This window comes from Anguilla anguilla, chromosome 17 (genome assembly GCF_013347855.1).
Source record: "Anguilla anguilla isolate fAngAng1 chromosome 17, fAngAng1.pri, whole genome shotgun sequence".
NCBI lineage: Eukaryota > Metazoa > Chordata > Actinopteri > Anguilliformes > Anguillidae > Anguilla > Anguilla anguilla.
Window position 1 is genome coordinate 7,372,979 of NC_049217.1, and position 16,894 is coordinate 7,389,872.

A 16,894-nucleotide genomic window follows, 5' to 3' on the forward strand; every position below is an offset into this window, starting at 1 on the left:
CTCTGAGTGTAGTGGAGATGACTGAGTGGACCCCATACTTCACTTCCATATAAGGCAATTGGTTGGATTACACTGCAATCCAACCGATGTTATGCCAAATTCTGATGGGTATGTTTATTTTTTGAAATTTTGTTCTGACTGCATAAAAGGCTCGGCAAACTTTTTCTTTCAGTGTATTCACTGCCAGACCAAAGTTTCCTGAGGCACTTATTTTGAGCCCCAGGTAATCATAGAACAGGGAGTGATCTAGTGCGGTGTTTCCTAGAGTGAATTCATGTCTGGTGTCCTGAGATCTGGGTTTCTTTTGGATTATCATTATTTTAGATTGTTTTAAATTTACTGTTAGCTACCAGTTCTGACAGTATTGCTCCAGCAGATTCAGATGTTGCTGTAGTCCTTGTCTTGTGGGTGGCAGCAACACCTTGTTGTTCAGGGTTAGGCCAGGTTGTAGATTGTTCCAACAGCACTCTTGATATCGATACTAAAGAGAGTTGGTGATAAGCTGCATCCCTGAAAAACATCTAGTCCTTCAGTGATGAAATCTTTTTTATTGCAGGTTCTTACTGCACACTTCACTTTTACAAACTTCACACAAACCTTATACCCTACACCAATTTGGAGGATTTTATTATATAATCCCCTCATGTCAAATAGAATCAAACAGCTTTTTAAAAACCAATAAAGCATGCACAAATTTTATCTTTGTTTTATTGGCAGACATGTTGATTAATTGGGGTGTGTAGGGCGAAAACGTGATCAGTTGTGAGGTGGTTTGGTCGAAAGCCAATTTGTCCTTTTGCTCTCTCTCTCTCTCTCAGGGTGTCGGTGTGTGACGAGGACAAGCTGACTCACAACGAGTTTATTGGGGAGGCGAGGATTCCACTGCGGAGGGTGAAGCCAGATCAGCACAAGCACTACAACGTCTGCCTGGAGCACCCCCCTCCCGTGAGCCAACAGCGCCCCCTCAGGGCCAGTTAATATTTACCGTTAATAATTAGTTTAGCCTTCTTCCTACCGCATTCGTCGCCATTCATATTGCTGCAGTCAAACTGCCCCATCTCTTATCAGGACCCTGCAGATTATTGCACTTGGCCTTTGGCATTGGATTCCCTGACCGCACATGTGCAGAATAAGACTGTTTCCCTTCCTCTCTCCTCCACAGCTTCCCTCTCCCACTGCCATGAGTACAGCACTGCGGGGGATCTCCTGCTACCTGAGAGAGGTACAGACCAGGCCCTCTCCTTTCTCTGGCCCCTCCCCCTCCCCCCACCACTCTCTACTCCAGGCCTCTCCCCCTCTCTGCACCAGGCCACTCCCCCTCTCTGCCAAGCCCCCTTTCTGCTCTAGGCCCCTCCCCCTCCCCTACCCCTGCCTACTCCAGGCCCCTCCCCCCCTCCCCCTCTCTTCCCCAGCTCCCTTTCTGTTCTAGGCCCCTCCCCCTCCCTACTCCAGGCCCCTCCTCCTCTCTGCTCAGGGCCCCTCCTCCTCTCTGCTGAAGGCCCCAGCACCAGTCCTTCCCTCTCTGACCCCACCTCCTTGCCTCCAAGCAATATATCTGAGGTCAGACGCCAACCCATTCACTGTCAAATTTAAACGAGCACAGCATCTGAGCTCAGAACATTTGCCTTATCTCCTCCATAACTGAACCGAGCTTGTATTTCAGTTGACGTCTCTCAGGAGGCAGCGTGGGTTATGAAAGTAAGAAATGAAATAACAGACGAAATCGCGGATAAAGATGGTATATTCGTCAATGAAGCAGGCTGAGAGCCAGCGGAGTGGGGGATGTGAGCCGGAGAGATGGAGCGGAGGAGGCGTGGAGCGGAATACAAAGGATGCATCACGATGGAGGGCAAGAACGAGGAGGCTAAAATCAATGCCGCTGTGGGAGCCTGGGAAGAACCAGAGGAAATGTGCTGGTGAAAAGGAGGGAAGAAAAGGGAACTAAAGTTAACTGAACTAAAGTAAACTACTGTAAAGTAAACTACAGTCAATTACAGTATAACTATGATATGCAGAGGAGCGAAGAGGGATAGGTTGGTCAGACCAAGAGGGGATGAAGGGTTTGATATGGTTTTAGACTGAAGGGTTCATGACGCTTCAGCCTGAAGAGTTTATGATGTTTCAGACTGAAGGATTCAAGATGGTTTCAGAGTGATAGGTTCACAATGCTTCAGACTAAAGGGTTTGTGAAGCTTCAGACTGAAGGGTTCACAATGCTTCAGACTAAAGGGTTTGTGAAGCTTCAGACTGAAGGGTTCACAATGCTTCAGACTAAAGGGTTTGTGAAGCTTCAGACTGAAGGGTTCACAATGCTTCGGACTAAAGGGTTTGTGAAGCTTCAGACTGAAGGGTTCACAATGCTTCAAACTAAAGGATTTGTGAAGCTTCAGACTGAAGGGTTCACAATGCTTCAGACTAAAGGGTTTGTGAAGCTTCAGACTGAAGGGTTCACAATGCTTCAGACTAAAGGGTTTGTGAAGCGTCAGACTGAAGAATTCATGATGCTTCAGATTCATGTGGGTTCGTAGCGCTTCAGACCAAAGGGTCTGAGATGGTCAGGGCTTCAGAATGGGGGCTCTAACCAAACAGGCCAGAGAGCTGTGTGGAAATGATGAGCGGAATATCTGCTCGGGGAAAGAAAAGGTGCGGAGAGCCAAACAGCAGCTGTGGCGTAATGAGTCCCGCGGAGATCAGACTCGGAGACGGACAGACGGACAGACGGACAGGCGCAGCCGACGGGACGGAGAGGCAGGAGGCAGTTAATGAGCAGGAGAAGAGCGACAGACCCTTCGTTCTGTACGAAGCCGTCTGTGGGGGCCAGCTGCCTTTTGTATGAGCCATTTAAAAACTGGTTTCGATATCGCTCTACTGAATGGCTTGAAAGCAAATGCATTTGCATTTGAAGAATGTGTATTTGCGACAGAGGGGAGGTAACCACCAGCCCCCCCCCCCCCCCCCCCCCCCCCCCCCCCCCCCCCCCCCCCCATCCTTCCCTCCCTCCCAGCCCTGGTCAATCAGTCCGTACGTCGCCACAGTCCGCCTGCGAAACCCTAATCCGCGGTCTGTTCCTCCAGCGCCGGTCCGTCCTGCCGGTCCGTCCGTCCGTCCTGCCCGCGTCGTCTGCCCTCGCGGGCGGGATGCTTGTGTGTCGGCTCGTTTCAGAGCTCCGGCGCTCGTGGAGCTCAGAATGCCGCTCGGTCTAATCCGCGGGTCCGCGAGCTGGCAGGCGCACGCGGGAGAGCGCAGAGAGGAAGGCAGCGGACAGCACCCCCGCTGCGAGGCCACACTGAGGGAGAGAGAGAGGGAGGGGGAGGGAGAGGGAGAGAGAGGGAGAGAGAGCAAGAGAGAGGGGGGGAGAGAAGGACGGAGGGAGGGAGAGGGGGGGAGGGAGAGACAGAGGGAGAGCGAGAGAAAGAGAGGGAGGGAGGGAGAGAGAGACAGATGGGAGGAGGAGAGAGAGAGGGAGAGATAGGGGGAGGGAGGGAGATAGAGAAAAGGAGAGAGAGAGAGCGCCACTCAGTATTCAGGGGCAAAACAGTGCATTAGTATTAATGAGGCCCTGAGGTTTGGCACAGAAATGGGGGGAGGAACGGAGGGATGGTGGAGAGGCACAAGGGGAGGGACTGGAGAGAACAGAGAGGAGAGAGAGGGAGGGAGGGAGATGACAGGAAACTACACCACACCACTACTCCCACCTTTGTGTTTAGGTGAATGAAGATGAACAGATAATACACAGAAAAGAGGGGAGAAAAGGAAAAAAAGAGGAAAATAGTGGCAAAAGGACTGTATGTTTGATGAAGGCAGCGTGTCAATACTTGTGCATTTAATACAGCGCAGTAGAGCAGCAGCTATTTAATACAGCGCAGTAGAGCAGCAGCTATTTAATACAGCGCAGTAGAGCAGCAGCTATTTAATACAGCGTAGTAGAGCAGCAGCTATTTAATACAGCGCAGTAGAGCAGCAGCTATTTAATACAGCGCACTAGAGCAGCTATTTCATACAGCGCAGTAGAGCAGCAGCTATTTAATACAGCACAGTAGTGCAGCAGCTATTTCATACAGCGCACTAGAGCAGCTATTTCATACAGCGCAGTAGAGCAGCAGCTATTTAATACAGCACAGTAGTGCAGCAGCTATTTCATACAGCGCACTAGAGCAGCTATTTCATACAGCGCAGTAGAGCAGCAGCTATTTAATACAGCACAGTAGTGCAGCAGCTATTTCATACAGCGCACTAGAGCAGCTATTTCATACAGCACAGTAGTGCAGCAGCTATTTCATACAGCACAGTAGTGCAGCAGCTATTTCATACAGCGCACTAGAGCAGCTATTTCATACAGCGCAGTAGAGCAGCAGCTATTTAATACAGCACAGTAGTGCAGCAGCTATTTCATACAGCGCACTAGAGCAGCTATTTCATACAGCGCAGTAGTGCAGTAGCTATTTCATACAGCGCAGTAGAGCAGCAGCTAGCTTTCCCACTGTGATCCATTCTGTTTCTGAACTCACTGCTGCAGACACAGCACTCTGACCCTCCTCCTCACAATAGGCACTGATCCGTACAGTATCAGCTGAACCCCTCTCTCCCTCCTTCCTCCCCCTCTCCTTCCACCCCCACTCCTCCCTCCTCCCCCTCCACCCCACCCCCGCAGTGGGAGAATGAGATGCAGCGGAATCTGGAGGAACGGGGGCGGCTCCTGCTCTCTCTGCAGTTCCTGCCTCCGGCCAACGAGGAAGAGGAGGAGGAAGAGAAAGAGGGAGGAGCCAGGGAGGGGCGGCGGGGCAGGCTGTGTGTAGGGGTCCGAAGATGCGCCCATCTGGCCGCCATGGACGTCAACGGATTCTCCGACCCCTACGTCAAGACGTGAGCGGGAGGAGATCAAGAGTGTGTGTGTGTGTGCGTGTGTGTGTGTGTGTGTGTACGTGTGTGTGCGTGTGTGTGCACGTGTGTGTGTGTGTGTACACAACATTGTGTGCACGTGTGTGTGTGTGTGTGTGTGTGTGTGTGTGCATGTGTGTGTGTGTGTGTACGTGTGTGTGTACACAACATTGTGTGCACGTGTGTGTGAACACAACATTGTGTGCACGTGTGCGTGTGCATGCGTATATGGTCGGGTGGGAACTAGCAGCTGAAGAGATGGCAGAAAGCGGGAGTGAAACAGAGAGAGAGAAGACAGTCTCCATTTGCTTTCTCTGACCCTCCCTCCCCCTCCTCCTCCTCATCCTGGACTCCTACAGTCCTCACTCTCTCCTCTTCTCCATTTCACACTTTCCTCTTTCTCTTTTGCTCTGAACCTCAAACGCCTCTCATCTCCACGGGCCTTCTTTTCCTCTATCTCTCCAGCTCCACTCCTCCTCTTTAAATTACACCGTATCTGCATGTGCTTCGGTTCCAAGCCCTCTTTCTGATTATTCACACACACACACACACACACACACACACAGGCACATGCACAAACACACACACTCTCACTCTCTCTTTGGTTCTCCCTCCCTTTGTTTCTCTATCTCTCTTTCGCACCACAGAGTGCTGATCAAAGCCTAATCTCAGCATGGTGTGTGTGTGTGTGTGTGTGCGCATGTGTGTGCGTGTGTGTGCTCTGTGTAAATACAGCAAATCAAAATTTCATGGATATCAATGGGATGCCTACACAAAGGCAGCAAATTCAAATTTGTGTGTGTTTTAGGAAGTGTGTGCGTGTATGTGTGTGTGCTTTAGGAAGTGCGTGGATGCGTGCGTATTTGTGTGTGTGTGCGTGCGTATGTGTGTGTGCTTTAGGACGTGCGTGGATGCGTGCGTATTTGTGTGTGCGCGCGTGTGTATGTGTGTGTATTTTAGGAAGTGCGTGTGTGCATGTGTGTTTTAAGAAGTGTGTGCGTGCGTGTGTGTTTTAGGACGTGTGTGCGCGTGTGTTTTAGGTAGTGCGTGCGTGCGTGCATGCGTGTGTGCGTGTATGTGTGTGCGCGTATGTGTGTTTTAAGAAGCGTGTGCGTGCGTGTGTGTGTGTTTTAGGTAGTGCGTGCGTGCATGCGTGTGTGCGTGTATGTGTGTGTATCATCCTGCTTCGACAGCAGTATGAACCCCCCCCCCCTTCTCTGTTCCTCGCTGTTGCAGGTACCTGAAGCCTGACCTGCACAAGAAATCCAAACACAAAACGGCCGTCATTAAAAAAACACTCAACCCAGAATTCAACGAGGTGAACATGCTCACGTTTTATTCTGTTTTACGGTCATATCTGACTGTCACGGTTGCGTCTGAGTGGTCAATGTTAGCAGTATCACACTTTTCAAACCTGTGAGATTCAGTGCTTCGTTGATAAAAATTCATTGAGGAAATTCATTGATAAAATTCTGTTTGATGTATCCAGAAAACCATGTGCATGCGCTGTACGTGTATTCGTGTATAGTCACACGCACACGGACGCACATGAACATGTGCATGCACACATACAGACACTCACACAAGCACACACACTCTGGCACCCACGCACACATGCACACCATTGCACATATTGCATCATCATTTGTTCAAATTGGCTGGTTTCCAGCACTACACAATATTCTAGTTCCAAGTCCATTGAAAAAAACAAAACAAAGTTGTTGAGTACAAAAACATTTGCGCTCAGGTCTTAGGCATTTAATCACAAAGGAACACAAACACTTAGAGAATAATTGTGTTTTGGAGCTCTTGAAGATTAGAGTGCATCACCAATCAACTCAGTAATTAAATTTATGGCTTTAAGAACTATGAGACGTCCTAGTCATAAATAGTAATATTATATGCCGTATCATCTGCTACCTTCGTACACATTTTTATTGCGAACGTTCCTTTGTATTGAGGCTCTTAGTGACATAATAAAAGCATGACTGCCTTGTTTCCATAGTTTATTCCACTTTTATTTCTGCCTCACTCTGCCCATCAAACTCAACACCTTGACTGCATAAACACGTATTATCCTCCACCGCCACTTTGGTTTTCATTTATAGCATCTTCAAAGGGAAATCCTTAAAGAACAATCAACGCCGTCGCTAACTCATTTCCATGCATTTAGTTTTGAATAACGTGATCATAGATTGTGATTTTGCGGTATAGAACGCAAGAATATACGTTGAGAAGAACAAGCCATTCAGCTCATTGCGGCTCACCATTTACCTTCAGAGCATCCAGCACTGCATCAATCCTGGACCTGAACACCCCAAAGGTTTATGTCTCTACTACACAACGTGATAACTCTCTGCATCGAAAAAAAACCTTCCGAAGCGCATGCTAAATTCACCCTTAACTAATTTCCACCTATGACCACTTGATTTACTGACAGAACTCAACCTGAAGAATATATTATAGTTCAATTCTTTAATCCCTTTTATGAATCTAAATGTTTTTATCAAATGACCCCTTTCTCTCCTTTTGGTAAGCATGAAGAGAACAAGTATCTTTCCTCTTATGTCTTTCCTCATTACAAGTGCATTTCATACCAGGAATTAGTTTAGTTGCCCTTCTATGAACTTTATCCAGAGTTCCTATATCTTTCTTGTAGTGACGTGCTCAGTGTGGTCCGAAGTATAGAGATTATAAATAGAGATTAACATAACTTCCTTTGATTTACAATTAAGACTTTTGTTTTCAATTTTCTTCTTGTCAATCTAATTGCAATTTGTCATCTTGAATCCTTCAATGGAAACAAAAGGGGGAGCACAGTCACTGATGAAATTTCACTTTTTATTCTGAAAGGCATGCTTGTCAGCCAAAGCCTTTCAACGAAGACATCCGAAATTGCGAGATATATTCCGTCCTCAAAAAAAGTACTGCAAATCGGTATTAATGGCCTAACGTCTAAAACGTGTCCAACCTTTTGAAAAACGCCGCTTTCCTTTTCGGGACTCATAAAGGTGCCATGACAGCTGCAGTTGCAAGGGTCATAATTCTACTCTCCTTACTCTGTCCACTTCACAGGAGTTCTTCTACGAGATCTCTCCGTCAGAGCTGAGCAGCAAGACTCTGGAAGTCACAGTCTGGGACTACGACTTGGGCAGGTCGAACGACTTCATCGGTGAGAGGGGTTCTTTTTACTGTCGTTGCACATTTATAATACCATTACGCTACTGGAGAACAAAGCCATTGTTTGACATACTCTCTTTGTGATATTATTTTATGTGTATGTAATTGCTATGATTTAATGCAGTGTTACATAAATTGTTTGCACATATGTGTTGGACCATAATGCATTCTGTATGTGCACTAGAATCATACTACTCATTTGGGTCTGCAGGGGAATGCTTCAGTTGTTTAAGAAATGTTTCCAAAGGAAATAACTGCAGCACGTTGTGTATGCCAGGGGGCGTGTCTCTGAGCTGTCACTCACAGGGAAACGCACTCCGCCATTGGCTGGACTGTCTGAACAACAAAGGAAAGCGAGTGGAGAGATGGCACACGTTGACCAACAACCTGCCGAGATCCACCTATCACGACTGAAGCCACCGGACACGTTGCGTTTCGATTGGCCCATTCCTCCCTGCCCCTTGGGGGGGGGGGAGCATTTTGGGCTGGTCTGCATGCGTATGTACGGACAGATGCCGTTTTTTTTACCTGCGTGTCCTCCACCACCTGATGCACTACAACGAAATACTTATGCCTTTTAACTTTCTACACGTCCACACATTGACAAAACTCAATAATTACGCTTTCCCCGATGATGTTTGTCGCGCCGTGGAGAGCGCTATACGAGTGAAAGGTGCTACGCCAATTAAATCCGACTCAAATGACTTCAAATCCATTCCTTTATCCCTAAATAATGCTGCCCAACGCTGCCTACGGCACCCTTCCGACAATAACAGTAAGATTACCATCAAGCATTAGGCCAGATATTATCATTAGCCAATCACAACGGAGCACTCCCCATTATGATACTTCACTGGTAATGGCCATCATTATAGTAGACTCTTCCATGTGGACTGTTTGTGCTCAGAATCTTAAAAATAAGTGCGTAGTGGACTATTGGCGTGTTCCCTCTTTCTTTCTCTCTCTCTCTCTCTCTCACTCACTCGCTCGCTCACCTTGTTTTCTTCTTTTGCTCTACCACTCGTCCTTTTCCTCACTCTGCTTCTCTGTGCCATTGCGGAATGCCTTCAGCACTCTTCAGTTCAAGATAAAAAAAATATAAATATACATACATATATATACTGGTGTATATATAAAAATCACTGTCAGTATATTACTGTTGTCATATTATTGAAATGATACAAAGTATTCCATCCTTTGAATGCGAAATGGATGTTTTGTGCTCAAATGTAATAATAATAATAATAATAATAGTGATAATAATAATTAGTAATATTGATATTGTTATTATTATTATTACAGCACAGTAATAAAGTCTATATCCTCATTAAAGTGAGCTGCAGTTCTCCAGAAGTGCCCGTGCTGCATGGGGCACTCGTTCCTTGTATCAGCCGAAAAGAAACACTGTCCGATTCCCACATCTCTCTTCCTCCCGCCGGCGAGCCAGTGCGCCGCCCGCAACGCATGCCTTCGTGTACGAGTGCCACTTTCTAACTATGCCAGTTGAGTGTTTACATCCACGGTTTTGGATCGCGTCCCGTTCCGCTCGGGGGAAGCGGCAATGTTTACCTTTTTACCAGGTGTTTCTGTACAATATTAAATAAATTTGGAATGCGGTACGTACATGTTTGCATTGAGTGTTATTTTCTTCGGACCGTCAGATACGGCGCCCGTAATTCGGCCGTATAATACCGCCAAACCAAGCAAATATAATGCGCACAATTCATGCCGAAGAACATTAATCTCAATACACAGGTGGGAAGCCCCCGCCGCAGTGACTCATCAGTATGCTGCAGTAGCTGTTGTGATCGTAGTAGAATTAATCAAGTATCCGCGGCAGCGGAGTTTCTACATCTCTTCAGTTTCATTTCTGAACAGCTGGTGGAATGTTTAATCACGGGGTAACACTTCCTTTTAAATATTTAAGCAAGCAGCTGCGGGGAATATATAATCATCATACGAGAGGACACATCTTTTAATGACACATCTATGCGAGGCTCCTTCGGGCCACAGTAGCCACTATTCCACGTTTTCCATCCAAACTGCAACCAACGTTTAAATTGGTCGCGCGAAACCCCCGCGTTAATCCCCAGCGGTTTATCATTTTTTAGTGCCAAATTAATCGCTGTAGATATACTAAATCTAGCCTATGCGCTGTGGCTAACCTAACCTACAGCTACTCCGCGATGTTCTGTGAATTAAGAGGCAAAGTCGATTTGAACTACGGGCTGGATTTTAAAAAACGCAACGACTGGCTTTGGAACGAAGCAAGAAACGAAATTACATCGAGAATCGTGTTACGAAGTCTGCAGTTCCAAGATAACATTCAGTCTATACTACAGCGATACTGCACGAGGGATTACTTCTGCTTGAATAAATGAGAAAATAAAATCGGTTGTGTTATCTGTGACACAAGGCTAGATCTATCTGCTGTTAGGCCCGCGTGAGGACTTAGTTTAGTTTCGGTCAGTTATGGCTAAAAATATAAAGCCATAGAATTGAAAGAGGGAGTACCTTCTTTATCACATCACTGTACGTTCTTCATACGCATAATTTGACATATGATTATCACAACTGCTGTGAAAAAGTCCCGGTCTTTTTGGAGCTTTATTGTGGCAATTCCTTCTGTGACTTAGCCTGTCAGTGACCTCTCAATGAGCGGCACTTACATTTCCCTGTTCCCTGTCCCTCGTGTATCAGTGATAAGCATGAGAACCGAAGCTATAAAATCTGAAATTGGAGGGGGCTGCTCACTCATTCTGGGATTATGATGTTTTAACGACAGGCATACATTGTTGATCATCCTCATTAATAGTTTCAGATAGTTTTAGCAGGTGGAAATTTACGATGAGTAGAGAAAATTCAGGACTTTACAGCTAAATCACGTCCTTTCACTAATATATTTCACTGTTATTTGAATTTTTTTATGATCAGTCTTTTATGTTCCTTTAAAAGTGCGAGTCGCTTTAAATAATCATGGAGGCAGCTGAGGTCAGTTGAACCCAGACATGCCTTTAAGTATGAAGCAAACGGACACGACAGTGGCTGTCAAACAAGCACGGGTTTACCTGAACCACAACAGGGATGACAAAAAGGATTCAGAGAGATGCAAACAAGAGCTCACACAGTGGCCAAACAGCAAACACTCTCTCCCTTTAATCAACTGCAGTTCATTAATTCAGGCAACAGGAAGCCGCCTTGATTGGGATTAAGCCCCAGCTGTCAGCCTGGCTGTAAGTGGGGCGGTGCTGTCTGTGGTTCTGTCTGTGGTTCTGACTGTAAGTGGGGCGGTGCTGTCTGTGGTGCTGTCTGTAAGTGGGGTGGTGCTGTCTGTGGTGCTGTCTGTAAGTGGGGCGGTGCTGTCTGTGGTGCTGACTGTAAGTGGAGCGGTGCTGTCTGTGGTTCTGACTGTAAGTGGGGCGGTGCTGTCTGTGGTTCTGACTGTAACTGGGGCGGTGCTGTCTGTGGTTCTGACTGTAAGTGGGGCGGTGCTGTCTCTGGTGCTGTCTGTGGTTCTGACTGTAAGTGAGGCGGTGCTGTCTGTGGTTCTGACTGTAAGCGGGGCGGTGCTGTCTGTGGTTCTGACTGTAAGTGGGGCGGTGCTGTCTGTGGTTCTGACTGTAAGCAGGGCGGTGCTGTCTGTGGTTCTGACTGTAAGCGGAGCGTTGCTGTCTGTGGTTCTGACTGTAAGCGGAGCGTTGCTGTCTGTGGTTCTGACTGTAAGCGGGGCGGTGCTGTCTGTGGTTCTGACTGTAAGATTACGGAGAGCTGGTAGCACACAATGAAGTAGCCTACATGCAACATCTTTTTATAATATTACATGCAACCATGGTACAACAATTAGTTTTTTAAGTGTAGACATAATGAAAAGCTATGTTCAATTAGCTATTTATCTACACTAGTTTAGTTGGCATTCAATTTGCTATTTAGGTACGCTAGTTTAGTTAGCATCCAATTTCCTATTTATCTACGCTAGTTTAGTTAGCATCCAATTTGCTATTTATCTACGCTAGTTTAGTTAGCATCCAATTTGCTATTTATCTACGCTAGTTTAGTTAGCATCCAATTTGCTATTTATCTACGCTAGTTTAGTTAGCATCCAATGTGCTATTTATCTATGCTAGTTTAGTTAGCATCCAATGTGCTATTTATCTATGCTAGCTTAGTTAGCAAGCCACTAGCCATGATGAGAAGATGGCGGTGCTTACTGTGAACTTGGCGATATTACAGTAGGTGAACTGGCCCAGTGTCTGCAGTTCAGCGCTGCACATGTTTGCAGGGGCTGTTGCCACGGACACTTGACAGGCCATAATTTACACATAATGAGAGCTTTTAGCGACGGGAGGCTTCCAGCTCATCGCCGTCTCCACATTCTCCCCGCGGCCAACAAATGCGCGCGCGGGTAGCCCTCCGAAAGGTCGCCGTGGCGACGTGGCTCTCACCCCGCCGCTCCTGCCGGTTTCTGCTCCAGCCCCGGGGCGAGAGGGGCGGGGGGCGGTATACTGACCTTTACCCTAGTGCCTCAGGGCGAACATGAATCGCCCCCCATGATCCCCTTGTAGGTCAGAGGATGGGGTCCAGAGCAGAACCGACCCCCCCGACCCCCCCTGCCCCCCCCTCGTGCACTGAGCCCTGGCCACTTCAGATGGAATAAAATCACACCTGCTCTTTCGCCCGTATGGCTGCATTACAGTTCCCATCAGACCTCGTTCCGCGGGCCCATTCCAAACCGCGCTTTTCGTTTAGCGCTTCGGACAAGATGCGTTCGTCTGCATTTCGTCCATCTGCCGCTCCCCTAATGAGACTTTTTTTATTTCCTCGCTTTTTTTCATCGCCCCTGCGAGAGTGGAGAGGAGAACCGCATTTTGTGCTTCTAAAACGTCAGGATCGTTTAGGGGTTGATTCCACGTATGTAATGCTCACCAATATTTATTTTTATTTTTTTACGAAATAAAAGAGAGCAAACGCACACAGAAATGTCATCAATTTTAGATGGTTACAAATGATAACCAAGCATTGTGCGCACGGAGATAATGAGCCGAGCAGAGATGCCCACTCTAATGGGATTTTTAATAACTGCGAGGAGTCAGAGTCTGGACTCATCTAAAGAGCGCGATCACCTGCTGAACAATAACCTCCGCCGCGCTCAAGTGTTTTTAGCGCTTGTCGCGGCGGAAAGAGAGAGCCTTTAAAATGTGGCACACACGGCTCATTCCCAAAAGAAAATATGTTTGAAATTAGAAGCTGTCGAGTGGCTGACCCTGCAGGGCAAGGCATAATGGGCGGTGGTGGGGAGGGCCAGGGCTGGGGAGAGGAGGGGAGGGTTCAGTTGGCTGGGCTCTGCGTCTCATCGCACTCTAGCGACCCCTGCCGGCTGAAGGAGCGCGCGCGGTCTGCGTGCTAAAGCTGCTGCGCGGGACGCGTCCTCCTCCGCCTCGCGTCCGTGCGGCTGGGCTTTGCCGGCCGCGGTGCGAAAAGAGGCCGGTCCGCGCCGCGGAGAAAAGCGTAAACAACATTTCGAAAACGAAAGCGTGCGCTGAATACCGGGCCGTTGAGTTCTGAAATATGGAAAGCAGGGCACTCGGGGAAGAGGAACAAGCCTTAAATAATGCACGGTCACACCTCAGCACTCCTCCTCGGGCTAGAAAAGCCCATTCCAGCGCCCGCGAGCTTTCCCGCCCGCGTGTGCTATACGGACTCGCACGCTCGAGCGCTCTGTCAACGAGGAGATAGCTCCGCACGGACGCCAGCCAGATGGCTATGCTGCAGGTACTCGGACTCAAAAACGTGTCATATTTGGAGCTCTGTCGCTCAGACCTCCGAGCGGGAGACCGCAGCACGGGAAGCACTTCGCTACGCTGCCCCCCGGTGGGCGCCGCCTGCCTCGCAACAGGAACGCCAGGGTTCCGCCGCTGGTGCGAAGACCCAGCTGGCGATTTTAATGTAGCCGACTACATTCAGACAGATGGTGGGCTGCTGTTATTGTTGCTGTAATTATACAACACGCAGTTACGCACACATCCTGAGCTTAACAATCATTTCTCAATGCAAGAAAAACAATCTGAGCCCCATCGCCCCAGACAATAGAAACTCCAAAAGAGAACGGAAGGAATTACGCGCACAGCCAAATAAACACTGCAGGAGCGAGACAGAGGTAACGGGAAATACGGCGATGGCGTCCGGACCACTGATCATCGCTCCCGGAAAAAAACTTTATTTAGCACACGAAAGTGAAACGTTTCCAGGGTAACTCCGGACCTGCGTAAACGGACCTTAGGGGGTCACCTGACGTGATGACATCAGACAGAGAAAGGTGCGCGAGCCTCACACTCCTGACACGATGTTCTATTTACGGGGGCAGACGAAACGCACTTCTGTGCTTGGGTCTTTGCGCCAAGCGTCTTCACCGCTGCGGGGCCCACAGCGACCGGCAGCAAACAGGAACAAAGCCAGCGGCCCTCAGCAGGTTTCGCCGTGACATTAAGAACTTTTAATGCCGCAATCAAATTAAAAACTCCCTGCGCAAACCTGGCTGCTCGGTCTGTCGGCAGAATTAAGAGTCGGTTCACCCACCGAAATTTCACCCAAGCGAACCGACATATGGCACATAAAGAGTTATGTACCGTGCAGACCCAAGGGTGGAAAACCACGGACGGCGGCGGCATCGACAGTCAACTGTCGCATAATAATGAAAATCCAGAGAGGAAGAGAGGAATTCGAATTTTGGAGTGAACGGAAAACCTTCATAACTACCGTCAGTTCTACGTCCTCCAACTAAGGCATTGGGACATAAATCCTTGTGAAATATCAGTAAAAATTCAAATGAAACCAGGCCTCCATGCAGAAGATTTATGATATTTATTGTTCTGGACTGACTTTCTGAATGATTTCTCTTCTTTATCTTTCTTACAGTCAAAGAAACAATGCAGGCAAAAAGACATTTACAGAGGACGAACAACAAATAGAAAAACAAAACAGAAAAACAGAACCAAATTTACACTGCATTAGTCACTGCTTATGAAATACAGCTCCCAATAGTACACTACATGGCCAAAGGTATGTTGACACCTGACATCCAACATCTTATCCAAAATTATGGGCATTAATACAGAGTTGGTCCACTCATTGCAACCTCCACTCTTCTTTATACTAGATGTTGGAGCATTGCTGTAGGGATTTGCTTCCATTCAGCCAGAACAGCATTAGTGAGGTGGGGCAATGATTCAGTGATTAGGCCCAGCTTGCAGTTCCAATTGATCCCAAAAGTGTTGGATGTACCTCAGCACCGACACGGTCCAGATACCACACCAGCAGGTCTGTACCTCAGCACCGACACGGTCCAGATACCACACCAGCAGGTCTGTACCTCAGCACCGACACGGTCCAGATACCACACCAGCAGGTCTGTACCTCAGCACAGACACGGTCCAGATACCACACCAGCAGGTCTGTACATCAGCACCGACACGGTCCAGATACCACACCAGCAGGTCTGTACCTCAGCACCGACACGGTCCAGATACCACACCAGCAGGTCTGTACCTCAGCACCGACACGGTCCAGATACCACACCAGCAGGTCTGTACCTCAGCACCGACACGGTCCAGATACCACACCAGCAGGTCTGTACATCAGCACCGACACGGTCCAGATACCACACCAGCAGGTCTGTACCTCAGCACCGACACGGTCCAGATACCACACCAGCAGGTCTGTACATCAGCACCGACACGATCCAGATACCACACCAGCAGGTCTGTACATCAGCACTGACATGGTCCAGATACCACACCTGCAGCAGGTCTGTACATCAGCACTGACATGGTCCAGATACCACACCAGCAGGTCTGTACATCAGCACTGACACGGACCGGATACCACACCAGCAGGTCTGTACATCAGCACTGACACAGACCGGATACCACACCAGCAGGTCTGTACATCAGCACCGACACGGTCCAGATACCACACCAGCAGGTCTGTACATCAGCACTGACACGGACCGGATACCACACCAGCAGAAGGTCTGCAGGTTAAAAGGAGAAGAGCTTCAGCTCAGCTCTTTTTTATTTCTGATGGGTTTAAATAAATTCAGCAGGGCATTTGACAGGAAATTGGAGTCACATCAGAGATGTAATCGCTCCTGCTGTCGTCTAGCATAACGTATTATCCAGGTCGGATTCCAGACCATGGGGCCCATCCATGCACTACAACAGACCCTTAACAGATACCAGACCATGGGGCCCATCCATGCACTAGGACAGACCCTTAACAGATACCAGACCATGGGGCCCATCCATGCACTAGAACAAAGCCTTAACAGATACCAGACCATAGAGCGTATCCATGCACTAGAACAGTGCTCTAACAGGATGTGCCACCCGGCACTACAGCATGTATTTTAAGTACAAAAGGAGTACGACAGTGACAGACAGCACTTTCATGACGAGCCTGGTAATAATCATTCATCTACATCGCACTTTTGGCCACTGCTCGCAAAACCAGCTCCCCAGAGTCCTGAACAGCCCACAAATAGCTTGGGGCAATATTTACAGAACTCGAGCAACCAAAGCGCAAAACCAAACACGGCCTTTCGGAGAGAGAACAGAAGCGGCTCAGAGTCGAGTGCGTTTCAAAAGGACGGCGTGTAGCGCTCGGCACGCGGTGCCCCGTGCGGTTCCAGACGAACGGAGTTCCTCAAAACGAACAAGCCGGTTCGTAACATTTCCGAAAATGAAACCGCGAACCGTAGAGGAGGAATAACGGTCTCCTCGGCCCTCTCACGATCAACATTTCAAATGTCTCGTTAAAAAAAAGGGACTTTACAGAAATGCTG

The 16,894-nt window shown here is 48.1% G+C and overlaps 1 protein-coding gene and 1 long non-coding RNA gene across 2 annotated transcripts in view; one reads left to right on the forward strand and one right to left on the reverse strand.

Moving 5' to 3' along the window:
* Positions 1-9,681, forward strand: part of LOC118216187 (double C2-like domain-containing protein alpha) — a 31,790-nt gene extending 22,109 nt beyond the window's left edge. The window contains exons 6-11 of the mRNA XM_035397252.1: positions 819-945; positions 1,163-1,222; positions 4,652-4,863; positions 6,115-6,196; positions 7,954-8,050; positions 8,336-9,681. Of these exons, the coding sequence (XP_035253143.1) occupies positions 819-945; positions 1,163-1,222; positions 4,652-4,863; positions 6,115-6,196; positions 7,954-8,050; positions 8,336-8,472 (715 nt within the window). The 3' untranslated portion in view covers positions 8,473-9,681. The remainder of the gene's footprint in view (positions 1-818; positions 946-1,162; positions 1,223-4,651; positions 4,864-6,114; positions 6,197-7,953; positions 8,051-8,335) is intronic.
* Positions 1-16,894, reverse strand: part of LOC118216188 — a 32,861-nt gene that overhangs the window by 4,274 nt on the left and 11,693 nt on the right. The gene's annotated exons all lie outside the window — the stretch shown is intronic.